Consider the following 20,577-nt stretch of genomic DNA (forward strand, 5'->3'; position numbering starts at 1 on the left):
GTGGAGGTGTGGCTGTGGTTGGAGCTGGGCGGGGTGCGGAGCAGGGGACGGAGTGAAGCTGCATCTGGGGCCGGAGCTGGGCTGGGGGCAGAGCAGGGCTTAAGTGAAGCTGCAGCTAGGGGTAGAGCTGGGCGGAGGCAGAGGGGCTGGGTAGTGCTCCCTCCCTGCCCCTTTTGGGGCTGGTCTGGGTGCCACCATGCGCCCCCCTGAATGCTCCTCCATGCTCTCCCTGGGGGACATGCCCCACAATTTTGGGCCATTGTTCTAGAAGACATTATAATTTGATAAAATGAGGATAGTATGGTAAACTAGTCCTAATACAGTTATTGTAAGTTCTCCTAAAGTCCATAATTCTGAACCTTTGATGTATCAATCAGAATCTTTGCTTTAATAAATCATTTTGTGAACAACATACCTCCAACATCTGTCTAATACTGTTTTATATTGCATTAATCTACTGGTATGGTTCTGTTCCTTGTGTACCACAGCCAGCAGCATATTTTATATCAGGAAATCCTGACATTTGGCAACAGTAAAGTGAATAGAATAACATTTATAGTATTTTTCATAATCCAGACAATGAAGTAGTTTTAGAAAGTAATGTGTTAGAGACACATATTGCGGTGTCTGTAGGGAACTAGAGCAGCCATTATGTGCTCCGCAATAGCTCTTGCAGAACCCTGAGGAATGCAAGAAAGAGAACATTGGCCGAGAGAGATTGGGATTACCCTCTCTATTATGGAATTTTTAGCTTTGGTCTGAGGAACCACCAGAGAAGTTCAAAAGAATCTTCTGCTTAGTATTTCTTCTAGCAGATAAATATTTCTAATAGTGCAGAACAATTTCTCTTTAGTGCATTGGGTATGTGTCCTAGCCTTGTGCAGATGATGTGGAAAAAGCTGAAGTATTCAATGCTTTTTTTGCCTCAGTCTTCACAGACAAGGACAGCTCCCAGACTGCTGCACTGGGCAACACTGTATGGGGAGGAGGTGAGCAGCCCTCAGGGATGAAAGAACAAGTTAAGGACTATTTAGAAAAGCTGGACATGCACAAGTCCATGGGTCCAGATCAAATGCATCCAAGGGTGCTGAGGGAGTTGGCTGATGTAATTGCAGAGCCATTAGTCATTTTCTTTGAAAATTCGTGGCAATCGGGGGAGGTCCTGGACGATTGGAAAAAGGCAAATATAGTGCCCATATTTAAAAAAGGGAAGAAAGAGAACCCAGGGAACTACAGACCGGTCAGCCTCACTTCAGTCCCCAGCAAAATCATGGAGCAGGTCCTCAAGGAATCCATTTTGAAGAACTTGGAGTTGGAGGAGAGGAAGGTGATCAGGAACAGTCAACATGGATTCACCAAGGGCAAGTCATGCCTGACCAACCTGATTGCCTTCTGTGATGAGATAACTGGCTCTGTGGATATGGGGAAAGCAGTAGATGTGATATATCTTGACTTTAGCAAAGCTTTTGGTACGGTCTCCCACAGTATTCTTGCCAGCAAGTTAAAGAAGTATGGATTGGATGAATGGGCTATAAAGTGGATAGAAAGCTGGCTAGATTGTCGGGCTCAACGCCTAGTGATTGTTAGTAGGCTTGATGTCTAGTCGGCAGCCGGTATCAAGCAGAGTGCTCCAGGGGTCGGTCCTGGGGCCGGTTTTGTTCAACATCTTTATTAATGATCTGGATGATGGGATTCATTACACCCTCAGCAAGTTTGCAGATGACACTAAAATGGAGGGAGAGGTAGGTACGCTGGAGGGTAGGGATATGGTCCAGAGTGACCTAGACAAATTGGAGGGTTGGGCCATAAGAAATCTGATGAGGTTCAACAAGGACAAGTGCAGAGGCCTGCACTTAGGAAGGAAGAATCTCATGTAGTGCTACAGGCTGGGGACTAACTGGCTAAGCAGCAGTTCTGCAGAAAAGGACCTGGGGATTACAGTGGACGAGAAGCTGGATATGAGTCAGCAGTGTGCCCTTGTTGCCGAGAAGACAAACAGCATATTGGGCTGTATTCGTAGGAGCATTACCAGCAGATCGAGGGAAGTGATTATTCCCCTCTATTTGGCACTGGTGAGGCCTCACCTGGAGTATTGCGTCCAGATTTGGTCCCCCCACTACAGAAGGGATGTGGACAAATTGGAGAGAGTCCAGCGGAGGGAAACAAAAATGATTAGGGGACTGGAACACATGACTGATCAGGAGAAGCTGAGGGAACTGGGATTATTTAGTCTGCAGAAGAGAAGAGTCGGGAGGATTTGATAGCAGCCTTCAACTACCTGAAGGGGGGTTCCAAAGAGGATGGAGCTAGGCTGTTCTTAGTGGTGGCAGATGACAGAACAAGAAGCAATGGTCTCAAGTTACAGTGGGGGAGATCTAGGTTGGCTATCAGGAAACACTATTTCACTAGGAAGGTGGTGAAGCACTGGAATGGGTTATCTAGGGAGGTGGTGGAATCTCCATCCTTAGAGGTTTTTAAGGCCCGGCTTGACAGAGCCCCGGCTGGGATGATTTACTTGGTGTTGGCCCTGCTTTGAGCAGGGGATTGGACTAGATGACCTCCTGAGGTTTCTTCCAACCCTAATATTCTATGAGTCTATGAATACAGCAGAACCCCGTTTTTCTGATCTAATTGGGGGACTGGTACCGGATCGGATAATCAAAAATTCAGATAATCCGGAGCAGTGGTTCTCAAACTTTTTTTTCCATAGACCACTTGAAAATTGCTGAGGGTCTCGGAGGACTACTTAATGATCTTTCTAAATGTCCTTTGTACCATTAACTAACTATTGTTAAGTGCTTTGGATAAAAGCACTATATAAAAAAACCAATAATAATTAACATTTTTGTTCTACAAATAAAAGCACACAACTCATATTTTAATATCATTACTTACCTTTCTAACGCAATGGATGTGCCCTCCCTCCCGAGCTGGGGCTGGGAAGGAGGGGGGTCTCTCCCCCACCACAGCAGCCACAGAACTGAGGTTTGGAAGGAGGCCCATCTCTCCCCGGCAGCCACAGCCCTGGAGCTGGGGTAAGTCACCTCTTTCTCTGGCTGCCTCAGCCCTGCACATCCCAAATTCCCCTCATCCCTTTTTCTTGCCCCACCTACCCCCTATTTCCCCCCCCCCCCCCCCAAGGCTGCCACCACCTCACCTTACATGTGTGTCTTCTCCAGGGTCCAGGCACCTAATTAGTGGAGCCACGCCTGCGCGGCTCCACTAATTAGATGGTTGGCCCTTCATTCTCTTGTGTGCGGCTGCCCAGGGGCGCAATTTAGAGGGAACTATCCATGGACCACCTGAATGGAGCTCGCGGACCACTGGTGGTCCGTGGACCACAGTTTGAGAACCTCTGATCCAGAGAATAGGAAAGTCTGAGGCCACAGCACTGTCTAGTGGCCACAGAAGAGATCACCTGCTTCTGGACCTGTGTGCGCTGGATGTTCAGATAATACGGAGAGTTGGATAATGGAGGGTCAAATAAATGGGGTTCTACTGTATTTCTAACTACAACTTTCTGGTTTAGAGATTGAGTGCTATCCATTGAACTGTGCTGACAAAACATTTATGCACCCTCTTTTTTTATTGCACGCCATACTATAACATAAGACTACTTTGGATCTAAAGTAGAGTCTTGTAGAGAGGCTTTGCTTCTTAGCTGGTAATGTCTCCTTTAATATCAATTACCATTTTGATTTAGGGAACGTGCTGTACAAGAGCTTCGTCGCCAGAGTATTACTACTTCATACCAATTAAGCTCTACTTTAAGGACATCATCACCTGAACGTTCCCTCCATCGATCTCCTGATTGGACTCTGGACAGATCCTTGGAAGGGTAAGTCATTCAAGAATATCCCAACTCATGGTGGGAAAAGAGTACAGAGACTTAAAACTTAACTTTTGAGGAGACTGAAGAAGTAGCACGGACCTGTTTCAGCTCATGGTTGAAGTCTATGGAATTTCAGTACTGTAAAAACTGGTGTGAGTGAAAGGAGAATCAGGCCCAAAGTCCCTACTAATGATCTTAAAATTTTGTATTCAATTATATCAAATATACAGTACATAGTAGCTATATGCACTGTAATTGCTATAGTTATAACACTGACAATACTGTACAGACTTTCCTAATAATTGTAAATCATCCCACTGTTCAATTTTAGGTACAAATATTTGATCTTACCAACAACAAAGTCAGTATTTCATGTCAGTCCAACACTTCTTTAAGTATTCGTCCACTGTAGTTAGACTCCACTGTAGGTGCACATGTGCCCCATGCATGTGTAACCCTTCTGCCAGCCAGAGTTTACAGCAACAAGGGCCAGGTTCAGTACATAGGGGTTCCCTTTCAACAATACAGTGCAAAACCGGCTCAAGCCCCCACCCAGTGACCTGGGAAAATTACACACACACACACACACCCTAGGTGCCTCAAAGAGGCAATACTTCCCCTCTCGCAAGCACAGAGTCTCGGTGTAGCAAAACATCTTTAATAACAGAAGGTAAGCAACTCAGCATTAAATTGTGAAAACACCACAACTAGGGTTCATTAACACAAACCATGAACCAGAAGACCCACCCGTAAGTAGATTGGGCTGTGTCTTTTCCCTTTGGTTCTTGAGTCCAGCAACCCAAAAGTCACCCCACTTGCAGTTGCTGTCGTTGGTCAGTGCAGCCCCAGAGTTCAGAAGTTCAGCTGCAGAGTTTACCTCCCAGCCTGGGTAGAAGCTGGGGAGGTATGGAAGCCCCTCACACGCTCCACTGCTCGGGCCCTCGACAGCTGATTGCCACGCCTCTCTGTGGGGTTCTGCTCCCGTCTTTACTGCCAGCCGTGCCTTTCCGCCAGCCGCCCCGCTGGCTGTGCCTCTCCGCTAGCCATTCTGCTAGTCGCTCACCAATATGTCTTCAGGCCCCCCCTACAGCTCTCAATGATTTCAGCTCTTAGTGATTTCAGCTGTTAATAAGGGAGCCTCACTGCTGGTGCACCTGGATAGTCTTCTTGCATCAGAACTACTAGCCCAAAGTAGCTCAAATGCTTAGACCTAGGTATCAGTGATTTCAGCTGTGCAGCATGTAACAAGACTCCTAATTGAGTCTAAATTAGCTCTGTTATTACACAGTGGAGAGAGGAAGGGTCAAAGTGGTGTTTAGGGCCCTCAGAAGGGCCCCACACTACCAGGTGCAAATACCTGTCCCCAACCCCTCTCAATTCACTGGGCTTTGGAACCCATGTCCCTTGCCTAGCAAGTGCTGCTTAGTTGAGGGTGAGTCCCTCAGTCATAAAATGCCAAGTACAGTTCTACTGTCCTTGGTTCACATAACCAGAATAACAATCCGTTATTACTCCTGCCCCAATAACAAAGAGACTGGGGATCCCACAGCAGCCAAAGTGACCGTTTGGATTCTTTTGCCCAGCAGTGTTTGGTGGGGGCATTTTGTTCCCTGCAAGCCCTCACACACACCTTTAGGCATAAATGGCAGAGCAAACCCAACCATCTCTCAGTTACTTCTTAATGCCAGTGGCAGCAAGACAGAATCTCCACAGTGTTTGACTGCTATCCCATAGCTCTCCATCTTAGTTATACTTAGTGTTCATATAATGTTAGTTTTGTAATGACTGGAGCTGCTCAGTACACCAAACCCCTAGGTTGCCAGTATCCTGTCAGATGTATCACAACTTGCGGATAGAAAAGCAGTACTTGTGGCACCGTAGAGACTAACAAATTTATTTGAGCATAAGCTTTTGTGAGCTACAGCTCACTTCATCGAATGCATGCCATGGAAAATACAGGGGGGAGATTTTATATACACAGAGAACATGAAACAATGGGTGTTACCATACACGCTGTAACGAGAGTGATCTGGTAAGGTGAGCTATTACCAGCAGGAGAGGGAAAAAAAAACCTTTTGTAGTGATAATCGAGGTAGGCCATTTCCAGCAGTTGACCAGAACGTGTGAGGAACAGTGGGGGGAGGGGGAATAAACATGGGGAAATAGTTTTACTTTGTGTAATGACACATCCACTCCCAGGCTTTATTCAAGCCTAATGTAATGGTGTCCAGTTTGCAAATTAATTCCAATTCAGCAGTCTCTCGTTGGAGTCTGTTTTGAAGTTTGTTTAAGAATTGCAACTTTTAGGTCTGTAATCGAGTGACCAAGAGATTGAAGTGTTCTCCGACTGGTTTTTGAATGTTATAATTCTTGTTGTCTGATTTGTGTCCATTTATTGTTTTACGTAGATACTGTCCAGTTTGGCCAATGTACATGGCAGAGGGGCATTGCTGGTACATGATGGCATATATCACACTGGTAGATGTGCAGGTGAACGAGCCTCTGATAGTGTGGCTGATGTGATTAGGCCCTATGAGGGTGTCCCCTGAATAGGTATGTGGACACAGCTGGCAACAGGCTTTGTTGCAAGGATAGGTTCCTGGGTTAGCGTTTTTGTTGTGTGGTTGTTGGTGAGTATTTGCTTCAGTAAATTTGCTTCTCTACAAAAGAAAAAGGACACTAAACTAAACTACTACATGCCACAAAGGGCCATAACAGTGGTTCCCTTAACCCACCCAGCAATATCATTAATCTACCCAGCTATACTCTTAGCACAGCAGAAGAATCTGTCCTATCTCAGGGCCTCTCCTTCTGCCCCTCCACCCCCATGAAAGTTTTAGGTGCAGCCACTATAAGAACACTAAGGGAGAGTCATGGGGTTGCTGGCCCCTTTAAGGGGAATCCAGGCCCAGGCTAATTTAAAGAGAACAAGACTTTCTAGGCAGTTAATTGAATAACGAGCACCTGTGCCTGTTAAAAGGCCATCAGGGCTCAGTTAGAGGGAGGTGCTCACAGAGAGAGAACTTCTCCTAAGGAAGTAGAGCTCTCGGCGACCACAGGTCCCACGGAAGAAGGCTGTGCAGAACCCTGAGTCTAAGAAGAGAGACTACAGGTCACACAGATCTGGTGGGTTGGGGCTCTCTGAGCATCAGTCAGGAAAAAGGCAGATGACAGCTGCCTGGTCAGTCAGAAAAGGGCAGGTGAAAGCTGCCTGGGAATGAGAAGTTTGCAGATGAGAGCTGCGCGAGCCAAGAGGCTGTACAGCATGTGGTTCCGGGGGAATTACTGAAAGCTAGAGAGCAACAGAGGGTTGTGCCTGCTGACTTCTAACCTGGACAGCCAAAGCTGAGAGCCAGAGAGCTGAAGGCAGAGGAGCGGCAGACTTATCTGTTGATATCTCCATGCTGGAGAGCTGAACCCAGAGGTCCAGGGGGAGTGAGGATTGCACCCGTAGTGAGGAAGAGGAAGATCTTCGAGCAGAGAGACTGTACAGGTTCCCGCTGGGAAGAGCAGGATTTTAAGGACTCTCTATGCTGGATGTGGGAAATGGACTATGATTGGGACTCACGTTGGGGATTATTTGAACAATGTTTCGGTAATAAACCAGCTCCAAGGAGGGGTATTAAGCAAGAGACCCTAAGTGGTATTACTGTGTGATTCTTGAGGGGCCTTGAGAATAGAGAAACTGAGAGAGGGAGTGCTATGGGGCAGGGATGCACCGCAACAGGGAGAGATGGGGTTTTTAGTCTCCTGCACTGTCTCCTGTTCTTCTTGACTGAAGAAATCAATTCTATTTAGCCTCCAGGCCAGACAAGATTATTCCCATTCTCCAAGGAAGCTTTTAAGATCCCTTATATTTTCTCTTGCAGCACTCCAACAGTCTCAAGGGATTTATTTCAGGCGCTATTTAGGTCGGGCAAGGTCATCTTCCCCCCATGTCCCCACGTGCATCAAACCATGCAGGAGAGCAGAGTGATGTGAGCCCAGGAAGAGTCCCTCAGGCTGGGCAAAGCCAGGTGCTGTGACCCCTCTGAACAACCTGCTTTCCCAGACTCTGTATACTAATGCACAAGTGCTGAACTGCTGCACGTGCGTGTTGTGCCATAGCTGCTGCCCTGAACCCAACAAACCCTGGGGGGATGTGCTGAGAGAGATGAATGAAGTCACCAGAAAAATATTTGATATGTACTATTCAGTTCCCCATTGCCACTTGTACAGATCTGCCATCTACTGGTTATCTGAGATTTAACAGGAGCTAGAAATGTGTTTATTTTGTCAATAGAGTCTGATGGAAACTCACGGCTTTCCCGTAACAGGTTTAATTATGCTATTTAGGACTCGCTTTTTATGGTTGCCAACTTCTTATTTCTTCCCTTGTAACTCACTGAGCATTATACATTAAATGTTGTGAATAAGATGCCTTCCTTTCCAGTTTCTAAGCTTTTGGAAGATTCAGATAAGAGTTCTGTAATCCAAAAGCCCTCTTCCTAAAGGAGATATCCTTTCTTGCCCATTAGTAAGTTTCAGTCAAATATAAAACAAAGACTAAAATCCTTCTGCAAATTAGAGTATAAATCAATCCCTTTCCCCTTAAGCCAACTCAGTCAGAGTAAATCCAAACAAATAATATTCAGCATGGTCTTCAGTCATTATCGCAGGGGAAGGTACAGTTCTTCGAGTGCTTGTTCATGTCAATTCCAATCAGGAGTGTGCAAACGCATGTGCATGGTAGCCAGAAGATTTTTCCCATAGCAGCATCCATCGGGTCAGTCGGGGCGCCCCCTAGAGTCGTGCCTCAATGGTGCTCAATATAGAGCCCTGCTGACCCACTACCCCCTCAGTACCTTCTTACCGCCAGTGATGGTTAGCTGGAACGTCCCATAGCCCTTGCTTTAGCAAGCGCCTTTATCTTTGTAATTTGGATATAGTTTGTCTGTAGTTAGTTATTGTATAGTACTTGTTTATAGTTAGTTTAGGGTTAGTTGGGGGTATTCACCCCCCCCCCCCTTCTGACTCTCTAGAGTCGGTGTATGCCCTGGTCCCCGAGGTTTAAAGACTGTGAGGTCTGCACTAAGCACATGTCAGAGTGACCTTCATGCCTCTTTTTTAAGGTGCCATGGGGAAGGTCACCAAAACTACTGATGTAAAATCTGCTGCGAGTTCTGTCCCAGAACTGTTAAAGAAAGGGAACAGCGGCTTAAAGTTCTCCTTTATGGAGGCAGCTCTCCACCCCCACTCAAACCCAGGGTCCGGGGACCCTGCACCAGCATATCCTCGTTAGCACGGAGCGCTCCAGCACTGTCATCCCAGGAACTGGTGCTAAGGAAGGACTCTTCACAAGACACTCAGCCCCGGCACAGCTCCTCCCATGGCCAATTGGCAGATAGGCACCGTTCTCAGTCACCAGTACCTCAGAAGACAAAGAAGCTGAAGAGAGATCATTCTCCCCCGGCCAAATCCAAGGAGCCAGTTGGGCCACAGCACCAGATTCCTGGGCAGGGCCACGTCAACTCCTGCCCAGGCGAGGCAGTTGAGTCCAGGCCTGCCGCACTTGCCAGACCCTAGTATCCAGCAACTGCCGCTCCCCTCAAGACCAGAAGCTTTTGAGCTGGCTCAGGACTTGCTGCAGCTCACTGTGTCATTTTTGCACCCTAGGACAGTGGAGACACCGCGCCATCAGCACTACCCCGCCCCCAGGTGCAATCAAGAGGAAAGCCAGCGATGATGTCCCAGCGCTCTCCTTCTCCACAGCACCCTCCGGCACCAGCATCTCCAGAGAGAGAGCCCAGTTGGTCCCTGAGCTCCCAACGATTAATGCCCCGAAGTACGGCTCCTCTGTGGTCGTCTTTTTCAGAGACCTTGGAGTCGGAGTCAGACTCCTGCAGCTCTGATAAGAGCAAGAGCAGGAGCAGGAGGTCCAGATCGCGACGGGAGAGATGGGTTTACCCAGCACTCGGGCTGCCGCCGTGGCAGAACCCATCGCAGTGGCCCTTCTGGACTCCCTGGGCCTTCCACCAGAGCCAGGAAAGGAACCAGGGGTCCCGCTCAGGAGCAACTTGGGTAGCTTTGGCCACCTTTATTCCACCTTCGGCCGAGTGACCAGGCACTGAGCCGCCACCACCTACGTCGACGCCATCGGCTGCAGTACCATTGCCGACACCGGCTTCGGCACCGAAATCAGCTTTGGCGGCGGTACCAACAGCGGCTCAGATACTGATACCAGCATAGAGTTCGGAGCTGACAGCCCCAGCACTGAGGGGCACGGCAACGTCCACGTCAGCACCTGTCCAGGACCCCCGAGAGTCATGGAACCCCTTGGCTGCTGACGAAAGGAAGCAGCTGCCTTTCATGGGGACCTCCTCCTTGTCATTGCCAAACAAGACACTGGTGGGCACTGCTTGAAGACAGAAGGGTGTTGCAGCACTTGCTGCACAGGGTTGCCCAGGATCTGGGCATCAAGGCAGAGGAGGTAGTTGAGGATTCTGATCCCGTGGTGGATATCCTCATCCTCATGACCGCTGGATCTTCTCATATTGCCCTGCCGCTCATAAAAATCATTGCAGGCACCACCTTGACCCTGTGGCAGACCCCAGCCTCATTGCCACCCACTGCCAAGTGCAACTAACAATGAAACTTTGTGCCCTCTAAGGGCTATGAACACCGATATTACCACCCGCAGCCTGATTCCCTTGTTGTGGACGCTGCCAATCAGCACAAGTGGCAAGGCTTCCAAGGGTCCTTCCCCAAAAATAGGGAGGCTAAAAGACTCTACCTTTTCAGGAGAAAGGTCTGTTCTATAGGTGGATTGCAGCTTCGAATTTCAAACCAGCAGGCCATTGTTAGTTGGTACTCTTATAACACCTGTGTGGCAATGGCAAAATTTGCGGGCCTCCTCCCCCTAGACTCCCGTGCCAAGTTTTCAGCCTTGGTTGAAGAGGGCAATCTAATCTCCCAAGCTTCCCTACAGGCTGCGCTGGACGGTGCTTATGCCACCACGAGAGTCATGGATACAGGAGTGGCCATGGGAATGGGCTCCTGGCTCCAGGTCTCTGGTCTCCTGCATGAGGTCCAGCAGACCATATAGGACCTCTCCTTTGGGGGTGTGACTCCGTTCTCTGAGAAGACGGATAAAAGGCTGCATAGCCTGAAAGACTCCATCAAATCCTTGGGCCTACACACTCCCACCACACAGCGGAAGCACATCAGGCCACAACCTCCTCCGCAATTCTACCAAAAGGATGGCTCCTGGAGGAGGAATAGGAGTGGCAGGAAAAGGCTGCACCCGTCCTCAGGCCAGGGCTCTGTCCAGCCCAAGCCACTGTCCAGCCCGAAACAGGCCTTCTGAAGGCACACCAGAGCAAGAACTGGATCCACCCCGCCTTACTTTTTCATCCCAACTATCCCCTTTCTACTGTGCATGGTCCCATATCACTTTGGACTGCTGCTGCTCTGCACAATAGAGAGGGGAAACTCCATCCAATTATATGCCCTCCCCCTCTTCCCCCCCCCCATTCCCCGTTCCTCTTCAGGGACCCTTCTCACAAGAAACTCCTCATATAGGAAGTGCACTTGCTCCTATTGCTAGGGGCAGTGGAAGAGGTTCCTCAGGAGCAGAAGGGCAAAGGCTTCTAGTCCCTAATACCAAAATCCAAAACTGGGCTCAGGCCCATCCTAGACCTGCGAGAACTCAACAGGTTCGTGAAGAAACTCAAGTTCTGCATGGTCTCTTTGGTGTCCATCATCACTTCATTGGATCCAGGAAACCGGTATGCCGTCCTTGACTTGAAGGATGCATACTTTCACATAGCAATAACTCCATCCCACAGAAAATACCTCACGTTTGTGGTGAACAACACCCACTACCAGTTCACATTCCTCCCATTCGCCCTGTCCGCGTGTTCATCGAGTGCATGGCAGTCGTGGCCGTGTTCCTACGCAGGCGACAGGTACAGGTGTTTCCGTACGTCACTGACTAGCTGATCAAGGGCCGATCCAGGACTCAAGTGGAGATTCAAGTCTGGGATTGCTTGGACATGATCATAACCCTGCCTCACCTGGTACTCGACTCCTTCCTGTGCTGGCTCGACCTCAGTATGTGCAGGCGTCCCCTTCACCAGCCCTCAGTCATCTCTCTCGCTAGTGACAGATGCATTAGCCTTGGACTGGGGAGCACATTTGGGAGACCTCAGTACACAAGGCCTCTGGTCTCAGGTGGAACTCACTCTCCATATCAATGTCAGAGATCTGAGAGCGGTACGCCTGGCATGCCAGACTTTCTGAGCCCACTTGACAGGGAGATGTGTATCAGTTATGACAGACAACACCATGGCAATGTTTTATATCAACAAGCAGTGGGTGCACACTCCTCTCCCCTGTGCTAGGAAGCCCACATGCTGTGGGACTTCGGTGTGTAGAGCATTCGACACATCTACAAGCATTGTACCTCCCTGGAGTACAGAATGAGTTGGCGGACTATATCAGCAGGTTGTTCCATGGCCATGAATGGTCCCTTCACCTGAACATTGCAAACTCAATCCCCCATCAGTGGGGCTTTCCCCAGATAGACCTGTTCACCATGCAACGCACCAGGAAGTGCCAGTAGTTTTGCTCCTTCCTGAATCACAGCCTAGGCTCCATCGCAGACACATTCCTCCTCATTTCTTATAAGTGTTTCTGCCTGTCCCTCTTGTTCACAAGATGCTCCTCAAGATATGGAGGGAACAAGCTTCGGTGATATTGATAGCTCCAGCCTGGCCCCACCAACAGTGGTATACATCACTCCTAGAAATGTCCATGGAAGCTCCAGTCACCTTGCCACTCTTCCTGGACTTACTAACTCAGGATCATGGCCGTCTCCAACACCTGAACCTCGAGTCACTGCACCTCACGGCATGGAAGCTCCATGGCTACACCCAATGGAGCTTTCTTGCTCGGATCAGGTTAGACAAGTCTTCCTTGGCAGCAGGAAACCCTCCACAAGAGCCACCTGTCTTGCCAAGTGGAGGAGATTTTCAATCTGGTCGGCACAACACCATTTGTCCCCGACGCTTGCCTCTGTGCCACTTATACTGAACTATCTTCTCCATCTCAAGCAGCAGGAGCTGTCCATGTCATCAATAAGGGTTCACTTGGCTGCCATCTCTACCTTCTATCTAGGCGCAGAGAGCCGCTCGGTCTTTGCTAACCCTATGGTCAGCTGTTTCCTTAAAGGTCTCAACAGGCTATACCCGTGTGTCCCACAGCCTGTCCCAGCTTGGAACCTCAGTCTTTCCAGACTCATGGGACCACCCTTTGAACTTTTGGCGACGGGCTCCCTATTCTATCTCTCATACAAAGTGGAGTTTCTGGTAGCGATAATCTCAGCTAGGAGGCTGTCTGAGCTCAAGGCCCTGACATCAGAGCCCCCTTACACTGTGTTCTATAAGGACAAGGTTCAGCTCAGGCCTCACCCAGCTTTCCTCCTGAAGGTTGTCTCCCAGTTTCACATCAGCCAGGACATCTTCCTCCCAGCGTTCTATCCTAAGCCGCACTCGAGCAGCAGGGAGCAAAGGCTTCACTCATTGGATGTCTGCAGAGCGCGAGTGCTAACATCGAGTGAACTAAGCCGTTCCAAAAGTCTGTCCAGTTATTCGTGGCAGTGGTGGACAGAATGGAAGGACTTCCTGTTTCTTCTCAATAGATTTCATCATGGATCACATCCTGCACCTGTGAGTGCTACAACCTGGTAGGGGTGCCTACTTCTCCAATCACTGCACACTCCACCAGGGCTCAGGCCTCTTCAATAGCATTCCTGGCACAGGTTCCCACCCAGGAAATCTGCACAGCAGCGACATGGTCCTCCGTACATACTTTTAGCACACACTGTGCAATCACCCAGCAGGCCAGAGACAATGCGGCCTTTGGAAGAGCAGTGCTCCAATCAGTGGACGACTCCAACCCCACCTCCTGAACCTGGGCTTGTGTGTCACCTGATTGGAATTGACATGAACAAGCATTCAAAGAAGAAAAAGCGGTTACTCACCTTCTTGTAACTGTTGTTCATTGAAATATGTTGTTCATGTCCATTCCAATACCCACCCTCCTACCCCTCTGTTGGAGTAGCCAGCAAGAAGGAACGGAGGGGGAGGTGGGTCGGCAGGGCTCTATATTGAGCACCATGGAGGCGCGACTCCAGGGGACGCCCAGGCCGACCTAACGGATGCTGCTATGGGAAAAATCTTCCAGCTGCCGTGCACGTGTGCGCACACACACCTGATTGGAATGGACATGAACAATGCATCTCGAAGAACAACATTTACAAGAAGGTGAGTAACTGTTTTTTCTTTCTTAGGTATTGTCTACACATAAAAGTTCCACTGGTTTAATTTACTGAATGAATTTAAATTGATATAAACCACATATAAACCAATTTAAGTTTGTCCACGTAAGAGTTTCTATGGGTTTAATTAAATTGGTTTTTTAACAAAAACAAATTTTTAAACAAAAGGGTGTGTATACAAACTCCTTAGTTCCCAAAGGAATGTACTTCCTGAGCTGCTGTTTTTCTTCTTTCCTTTTGTTTGGTTTTTGGGACTGAATGTTCAAGGTGGTAATCTTGCCCAGTTTTTTGACAATTTAGACAAACTGGAGGGAACTCAGCCACAGTAATTGAGACTAGATTGAAAGAAGAAAAAACAATGTAAAATATGTATCTTGACCAAATTAATAACAAAAATATTTTAAGGTTGTTAAAACTTGTAAAACAGAAAAATTGCTTAGGATGGTTCAAACAGGTAAAATTAGGAGTTAATACAACTATTTTCTTCCTGTAAGATCTTATTATACTATGAAATAGTCCTTCAACAGAAGTGATGAAATCATATTTATCACCTGAATCATTGATAACTGGACAAATCATTGGACAAAGTAGACACAATTCACCATTGGAAGGAGAGACCTTTTTCATAGCTGATATCTGGTTCTATAATACCTAAAATATTTTGGGAGCCCACACCAATGTTGACATTACCAGCACTCTTCTTTCACTCCTCCTGCCTTCCTGCTCCTCTGCCTCATAAAAACAAATCAAGTGGCTGGACTGTGATCTGGTTGGAGACTAAGTCAGCCAATTAACATCTTTCTGTTTCAGTGGGATTGTGGCATCAGAAATAAATCAGACAATAATTGTCTTCTCCCTCATACTTTTTTCATCTTCTTCTTCTCTCCTTTCCTGATATCTTCGTTTCATAATATTTAGTGCATTTATCTCATGAGTTTCCACTGCCTGTAAAATAGTACTCCTCTGTTTCTGTAAAGTGAACCCAAATGGTGTGTACCTACTATCCTGCTCAGGAAGTAGGAAAGGCTCTTGATTTTTCAGAGATGGTGGAAGGAGCCCAAAGTTCCCTTTGACTTCAGTGGGCATTTTGGGTGCTCATTGCTTCTGAAAATTGGGCTATTAGCGCCTAATCCTGCAAATCCTCTGTGCATGGAATCCCTGTTGAAGTGAATCGTTACTTACAAAGTGGAGTTACTTACAAAGGGGGCTTGCAGGATTAAGCACTTAAGTTTTACACATATAAACCTCTGAATGGGTTTCTATATTAAGTGAATATAAGAACAATTCAACTTCACACTTTTTCTTCTCTTGTAGGAATTCTACATTCAGGGACTTCTAACATTACTCAGGATGACTTGAAAAGAATCAGCACATCCTCTAGAAAGCTGCAGGTTTAAAATTGAACTCAGGGTTTGTTAATTGTTTTTCCCTGATGACTGCTACATTACGTTAAATATATGTTAATATACCAGTGTAAGAGAACACATACTCTGAAATTATTTTATTTTGGTCAATGGAAAGAAATCAGTCTTGATGTTCTGAATTTTTTGATACAGTTAACCTTTACTATTTAGTGCCATATCACAATGACCCATTTCAGGAAACAGAAGGAGAAATGCACACAGCTGCATCTGTACATTGATAGTGTGCAAAGGAAAAAGTTTGTATGTTCCCCTATTAAAAAAGTATACGGTAGTAGGGAAAATGAAGAAGAGTGTAACAATACAAAACTTACAACAGATATTCGGATACAGATTGTTTTTTAAGTTGGTTGTATTTTTGCCAAGGTATGTTGTGTTTACATTTGCAAGCATGTGCCAAGCCTTCTCTTCAAGATGAGGCATATTCTTCTCTTAATTCCTTAGTTTTGCATTTTGATACTCTTGGGATTAACATCAGGTTTTATTCATTTTTATTTCAAAGCCAGTAAATCTATTACCCATCTATTAAAATTAGTATGAGTGTCTGTTACAAATATATACATACTATGATTGGAAGGAGTATTTAATTATTGAGCATATTACAATTGTGCTAACCTCTTATTAAATTTTATTAATGTAGATAAATGTTATTTGTAAAGATATCTGTATTTTAAATTAATTTGCTTAAAATTTAAAAGAAAACTAATACAAGTCTTAGGGGCTAGGTGACTTTTGTTAATCCATGTCAGATTCTTGCACTCTTCAGATGTGAGGTGCAGGCTTGACAGGTTTTATTCAACTCTTCCAAGTCATTTTATAAACCTATCACTAAAAAATGGATTTAATATGAATTTTAAAGCCTACGTAAAACTTTATCCCTGCTATAACCTGTCTGGGTTTATTACCATTTCTATGTCTGGAAACATTGAAAAATAATGCTGTTTTATTTCCAATAATTTTCCATTTGGCCCTTTCCCTTAATTTTTATTGAGACTTCTTCACCCTTGTGGCCACAGTAACACAAGGAAACCTTTTGAAAATGTTTTATGTAGTCAGTCTTTTCTTTGGGGGCAGGGAGGATTGGTCATTCTAATGGTTTACTCTGGTATGTGTTATATACATACACATACATACATCACTTATGGTGGCTTTCATATTCAGCTTTCAAATGCCATTCATTTCCTTTGAAACCTACTGGTATGTATAGCACATATCAAAACTTTTTATAGGAAAAGAAAGCATTCTTTAAAAAAAATCTTTTAAAAAAGTATTTTGAGGAATAATGTGCAAAAACAATTGTTTGTAACATATATATTTTTATAACAAAAATGCTTAAGTTTAGCCTTCCGCTCTCTAGCAACCATTCTCTAGTCTTCTGTTCAGGAGACCTGGGTTTAATTTTTGAGGCTTGATTCTGCAATCTTTATTTAAGTGACTAGTACTTAGCCGCATGAATAGTCCTACTAACATTAATGGTATGAATAAGGACTGTGGGATTAGACCTTGGTATTATCCTTTTGCTCATTGGGCTGCTAATAGGTTGGGAATTCTGCACACAGCTCCAGAATATCTGAGAGAGAGAGAGAATAATTTGTGCCATTCAACACTGGGGCTGCGGTCTGATTTTAAAAGCATTGATGGGGTCTGAAGGGAATTTGATTATCCTTATCCATAAGACTAATGTGGGCAACTTAAGGCATGAAGAGGGAGAAGTTAAGTAAGAAAAAATGAGGTATCCTCAAGACTGTACATGGTATACAAAGGTCCACCCCAAGAAACATGAATTTTCAAGTATTCATCTTAATAGAAACAATGAATGCTTTGTGCCTGCATAGAAAAATTAGTTAATTTTTGATGATATACTATCATCAAAAAGTAAAAACTCAAGATTATTTTAAGAAACTTGTTGGTACTGCCTTTTTTAATCAGAACTGATTAGAGCCAGATTAAGAGAATACCGCTTCAAAATAACAGTATTAGATGTGACACTTTCATAATAATGTTCAGGGCTGGCCTTTGTTTAGAAAACACTAAGCGAACCAGAATTTAATACTCCCCTTTATCCATGGACCTCTTACTGCTAGCCTTACTGCAGTATAGACTGTACATAGAGACTAAGATTTCTGAGGTGGGATGGATGGACAGGAGGAACGTAACAGAAGATGGCCTTTAGTCATGAATTTGGGATGGGTTTAGGCCTGGTTTCCAGGAGCATTTAGTTGCTCTATATTTGTGCATATTAAAAATGAATACAATATTAAAATGAGAGAGCTTGGACAGGATCTGTGGGCTGGTAGTGGCACTATCACTGCATTTAACTGAAACTGAGATCAAAGAATGAAAGGGAGGGGAGAGGAAAAAATGTGGAAGAAATAAACTGACTTGGCTTTAGTTTGTGAATCACCAATGTAACATGAAAAACTAAAACCTTGCTGAGATTCTTGTTCAGCTATAGACTGATGAGGGGGTTTGGACAGTATTAGTTCACTGAGCACCGTAGGCTATAACAGTATATTCTAAAGTCTTGAGACTGTTACTTCATTCAAGCATGTTAAACTTTGCTTCATTTCCTAAGTGAAAATTATGTAATGAACTAAACCAGGACAGTATTTATAGCTTTTTCCTATTTCTGACAGCAGCCTTTTAATCTTTTTAATAACATATCTCTTTTCACCCCTTAAAACAGGAAAGTATATTGAATGTGTTCAGATTTAAATGTTTATATAACATTTGCAGTGGTTTATCTTTCCTCATACTGTGGGATCTTGGTGGTAGGGCAGTTTTCTTGTCATTTTATTACAGTAGTCTTGTTTGGAAATAAATAAATGGATTATTTTCATATGTTTATCATTTCTGTTTCTTGTTGGTATATTGTATGTGACATTTAGAAACACTAAATACTGTAATGTTTGTTATGCTTTCATATTTCATTTAATCATTTTATTATTTGCAAACAATCTGAGAAATAGTATTTTTTTACATATTTGAATTTGATAACATAATTGTATTTGTTTTCTAGAATGAATAAAATCATACTAAATCTGTTGAAGTTTTATTTAACTTGTTCTCAGCTATTTATGAAATGCTATAAAATCTGAGTTCGTGTAACAAAGCATGCTAAAGTAATTCAAAAGGAATTCTTTAAATATTATCTGAGCAGCAGCCATTCTCGGTTCATTTGTGATGAATTCATCCTGTGATTTGTGTTTCACTGGGTTCTGTTTACTCAAGGTTGTGGACACCGTTTCAGGGTAAGCCAACAGAAGATATTTTCCTTAAACATCACTTACTATTAACAGGAGCCACAGTTAACAGTAAAGTGCCTCTCACCTTAGTCCATGTCACATGCTTCATCTGATTTTCTTTTTCAGAGGGAAGTGGTTTATACAAAACACTGTTTCCCTTACCTTTATAATTCCAGAAACTCAGCAGGAGAAATTCATAACACCCTGCTAGACAGAAACCATTTCAACATCTTTTTAACAATCCCTGCAAGCAGACTCTTATTAACATGTGAACAGTCTGGACCAATGGGGTTTATTCTGTTGTTTCAAAGCAAATTGATCAATTACCAGATTAATTTTTTTCTCACTCCCCTGAAAGCTCCTGCTGCCAGTTGCTTCTAGAGCAGTGGTCACCAACTGGTAGATCGCAATCGACTGGTCGATCACTGAGCTTCTGCCAGTCTATTGCAATCTCTGGCCGCTAAAAATCTGGTGGTGCAGCGGGGCTAAGGCAGGATCCCTGCCTGCCCTGGCCCTGCCCTGCTCCCGGAAGCAGCCAGCATGTCCCTGTGAGGGAGGAGCAGGGGCAGGGGGTCTCCACACATTGCTCCTGCCTGCAAGCACTGCCCCCTCAGCTCCCATTGGCTTGGAACTGCAGCCAATGAGAGCTGTGGGGGTGGCGCCTGCAGGGATGGATAGCATGTGGAGTCAGGTACCCCTACCGGAGGTCGCAGCGCAGGGATGTGCTAGCAGCTTCCGGGAGCAGTGTGGGGCCAAGACAGGCAGGGAGCCTGCCTTAGCCCTGCCGCCTGAGGTAAGTGCCACCTGCTGGGAGCCCGCATCCCAACCCTGAGCCCCCTTTTGGAGCCAGCATCCCATACCCCCTCCCGCACCCCAACCCTGAGCCTCCTCCCAGAGCCAGCACTCTGTACCCCCTCCTTCACACCTGAGTCCCCTGCCCCAAACCACCTCCTGCACTCCAGCCCAGAGCCCCCTCCTGCACCCAAAGTCCCTCCCAGAGCTCACACCCCTCACCTCCTCCTGTACTCCAACCTCTGCCCCAGGCTCATCCTGGACCCCCTCCCACACTCCGAACCCCTCGGCCCCACCCCAGTGAAAGTGAGTGAGGGTGGGGGAGAACGAGGGAAGGGGGAATGGAGTGAGCGGGGTGGGGCCTCAGGAAAGGGTAGATCCTGGGTTGCACTTAAATTCAAAGTGATCTTGTGCTTAAAAAGGTTGGAGACCACTGTTCTAGGGAGAGTTCAAATTCTCCTGCCTGTGCTCAGCCAGCTTCTTTTAGCTTCAGCTTTTCACCTGATAAAATGCCCACAGTCTAGAGATTACTTTGGTAGCAGAATTCTGATACCAGAACTAGGATGTCTACCTCTCACCAACTAGTCCAGCCCAGTGTTAATGCACCCTTCAGAGTACAGGCTGTAGAGTGTTACATAGCAGCAAGGCCTGCAGCAGCAAACAGGGCCACTCCAGGTGAGGTGCCTTCTCTTAAGCCTACAGTAATATTTAGTTCAGAAATTAGATTTTTCAAGCCTTAAAAGATGATTTTTAAGAAAGCATCCATGAATGAATGGGGAAGGCTTTTAAATAAGGGTTTAAATGAGAGTTAATAACATGATATGGAAGGGGAAGCTATCTCACTATGAATAAAATTGTTTTAAGAAAAATATATACTTGGTCTCTAGCACCCAAGGGCTTAAAGAAGTATATACACTGTCTCATTGATCCGTACTGAAGGATCTGTGAGGAAGTTAAATCTTTAATTCA

General features: G+C 45.7%; 1 protein-coding gene across 7 annotated transcripts in view; it reads left to right on the forward strand.

The window, feature by feature from the left end:
* The window catches only part of TSGA10 (testis specific 10), a 200,730-nt gene that overhangs the window by 64,177 nt on the left and 115,976 nt on the right, over nucleotides 1-20,577 (forward strand). For 6 of the 7 annotated variants that reach the window (XR_012159883.2, XM_073352435.2, XM_073352455.2 and 3 more), the window contains one exon: nucleotides 3,704-3,838. Coding sequence is in view for 6 of the 7 variants with exons in the window: in XM_073352435.2 (XP_073208536.1) it covers nucleotides 3,704-3,838 (135 nt within the window). In the remaining variant the exon portion in view is untranslated. Of the gene's footprint in view, nucleotides 1-3,703; nucleotides 3,839-15,464; nucleotides 18,529-20,577 lie in introns of those variants that run through there. The other variant, XM_073352489.2, reaches the window with a different exon arrangement.

Source organism: Lepidochelys kempii, chromosome 1 (assembly GCF_965140285.1).
Source record: "Lepidochelys kempii isolate rLepKem1 chromosome 1, rLepKem1.hap1, whole genome shotgun sequence".
In the NCBI taxonomy this organism is placed as follows: Eukaryota; Metazoa; Chordata; order Testudines; family Cheloniidae; genus Lepidochelys; species Lepidochelys kempii.